Here is a 2236-nt window from a genome sequence, read left to right as displayed (position 1 = left end):
CCAAACATCATCCCCAGAGTACCGGCAACAAACCTGGAATATATTTTCCCTAAACTCAAAATCACAGAAACCATGATCATTATCCAATGAAGATGAAGTACAGAGAAAGCCATTTCACTTCAAAATCCACAGGCAGGCGAATATCATCCAAATGTATTCTTCAGCTGTAAGGCTATGGGATTCAATAAAGTTTTTGAGATTAAATATTTCAAACTCATTGGGTGCATTCTTTGCATTGATGCCTTCCCAAATTGTCATAATATCCGGATCTTTCAGTTATATCACTGTTAAGATAGAATTAAATAAAAATATCTTTTTCCCCAGGATCTTTCTCAGAGCCTCTTTGACATCTTTGTTTCTCAGGGAGTAAATCAAAGGATTCAACATGGGAGTGACTAGCGTATAACATAAAGAAGCCACTTTACTCAGCTCAGGGAATCTGTCAGGGATGAAATACATAAAAATGATGGCACCGTACAGGACGCTCACGACTCCTAGGTGAGAGCTGCAAGTGGAGAAGGCTTTCTTACGTCCCTCAGTGGATCTTATCTTTAGAACTGTGGACACAATATACATATAGGACACGAGAATGACAATGATGGTGGGTAAAATAATAATGCTGCATAAGAGAAAGGAAACTATCTTATGAAAGTAGAGATCAGAGCAAGAAATCCTTTGAAGTGGACGGTCATCACAGTAAAAGTGGTCAATGGCCCGGGAAGCACAAAAGGACATACTAAATGTCATACTCGTCTGAAGAACCGAGCTGATGCAGCCACAAAAATAGGAACCAGCCACCAACTGGATGCAGAGGCGTGTTGACATCTGGACGGAGTAGAGGAGTGGGTTGCAGATGGCAATGAAGCGGTCATAAGCCATGGCAGCCAGGAGAAACCCCTCAGCCACAATGAAGAGGGCAAAGAGAAAGAGCTGGGTCACACAGCCTGCATAGGAGATGGACTTGCTCTCAGACCAGAAGTTGATCATAGCCTTGGGCGCAATTACAGAGGAATAGAAGAGGTCAATGAAGGAGAGGTTGCCCAGGAGGAAGTACATCGGTGTGTTCAGCCTGGGATCAGTCAGGATAACGGCCACCATCCCAACATTCCCCAGCAGGATCATGGCATACACCAGCAGGAAGAGCAGGAAGAGGAGAATGTAGAGCTCGGGGCGGACCCTGAAGCCTACAAGAATGAAGTCAGTCACTTCTGAGCGATTGCTGGTTCCCCTGTCACCCATGGCAGAAACCTGCGAGAGGCACAGGGATCAATAAGCCAATGTAATCCTGGCTTTGTTTCTAGTGACATAACTATTTTCTTAAATATGGAATAAGTTAATTGCATCTTAATTAAATATTGCATATAAAACAATTTTAATGTCACGAAGGTTCAAGAATATGCACTAGATACTACTAGGCTTGTGAAACTGTTATTCAGTTAGTAAGCAGTGAAAGAAATTTAAATCATATTTAAATTTAAATTTGAATCATAATTTCGCTGAGAATGAGGCCAGTAAGTAGCATATGATATAGTCTAATTTTGATCACATCTGAAATTTCTTTCCCTAAAGTTTTTGTGACTAAATAATTTTCAAACAGGAGTGTTGCTAGAATCTAAAATAGAGATATTACATGAATTCTCTAAGACATTGTTGGTAGCCTGTGATAGCTGAGTACTTGAATCATTACATGACATTAAAAATATATTTTAAAATATTATTACCTGATTTACCTCAATTTCTTTAGTTTCATTACTACTTTATCCATCTTTGAAAATAGATTAAATATAAGTAAGTTATTCATATGTTAAATTAATGAAATTTAAAACACTCTAATTTAAATTACATGCAATGCTCTAAAGGGCTTTCTTAATAAATGGTCATTTCCTCAGATCAAGTCCTCCATGTTTATTGCCTTATTATAAATATTTTACTTTTACTAGTAGTTGTTTAATTAAAATCTGCCATAATCAGTTAGCTCTTTTCCTGAAGCAGGGAGACACTGATGAACATTCTGGTCCTCACACTGCAATGATGTCTTGCTACTAAAGCTACACGAGTTCATGGAATCTTGCTCTTTAGGCAGGGCAAGCGCATTTAAGGAATATATATAAAGGAAAGTTCCTTTCATAAATTCTAGTAGGCTTTATGCGTCTTAAGGCTAATGAGACAACCATGAGTATTAAGGGACCATACAGCTCTGTGTCATCCAGGGTCCATCATCATTTGTTGGAGTATC

At 38.7% G+C, this 2236-nt stretch overlaps 1 protein-coding gene across 1 annotated transcript; it reads right to left on the bottom strand.

The window, feature by feature from the left end:
- Positions 1 to 276: 276 nt before the first annotated feature.
- On the bottom strand, positions 277 to 1289 carry LOC112911306 (olfactory receptor 9K2-like). Its single transcript, XM_025987778.2, has one exon. It carries the CDS (start codon positions 1237 to 1239, stop codon positions 277 to 279), a length of 963 nt encoding a protein of 320 aa, XP_025843563.2. The 5' UTR covers positions 1240 to 1289.
- Positions 1290 to 2236: the final 947 nt, after the last annotated feature.

The sequence above is a fragment of the Vulpes vulpes genome, chromosome 8 (genome assembly GCF_048418805.1).
Source record: "Vulpes vulpes isolate BD-2025 chromosome 8, VulVul3, whole genome shotgun sequence".
Taxonomy (NCBI): Eukaryota; Metazoa; Chordata; class Mammalia; order Carnivora; family Canidae; genus Vulpes; species Vulpes vulpes.
The sequence above is the reverse complement of the archived record's forward strand: the minus strand, read 5'-3'. Positions and strand labels throughout refer to the sequence as shown.

Coding starts and splice junctions, on each gene's coding strand:
- LOC112911306 (XM_025987778.2), bottom strand. CDS start 1,239: ATGGGTGACAGGGGAACCAGCAATCGCTCAGAAGTGACTGACTTCATT.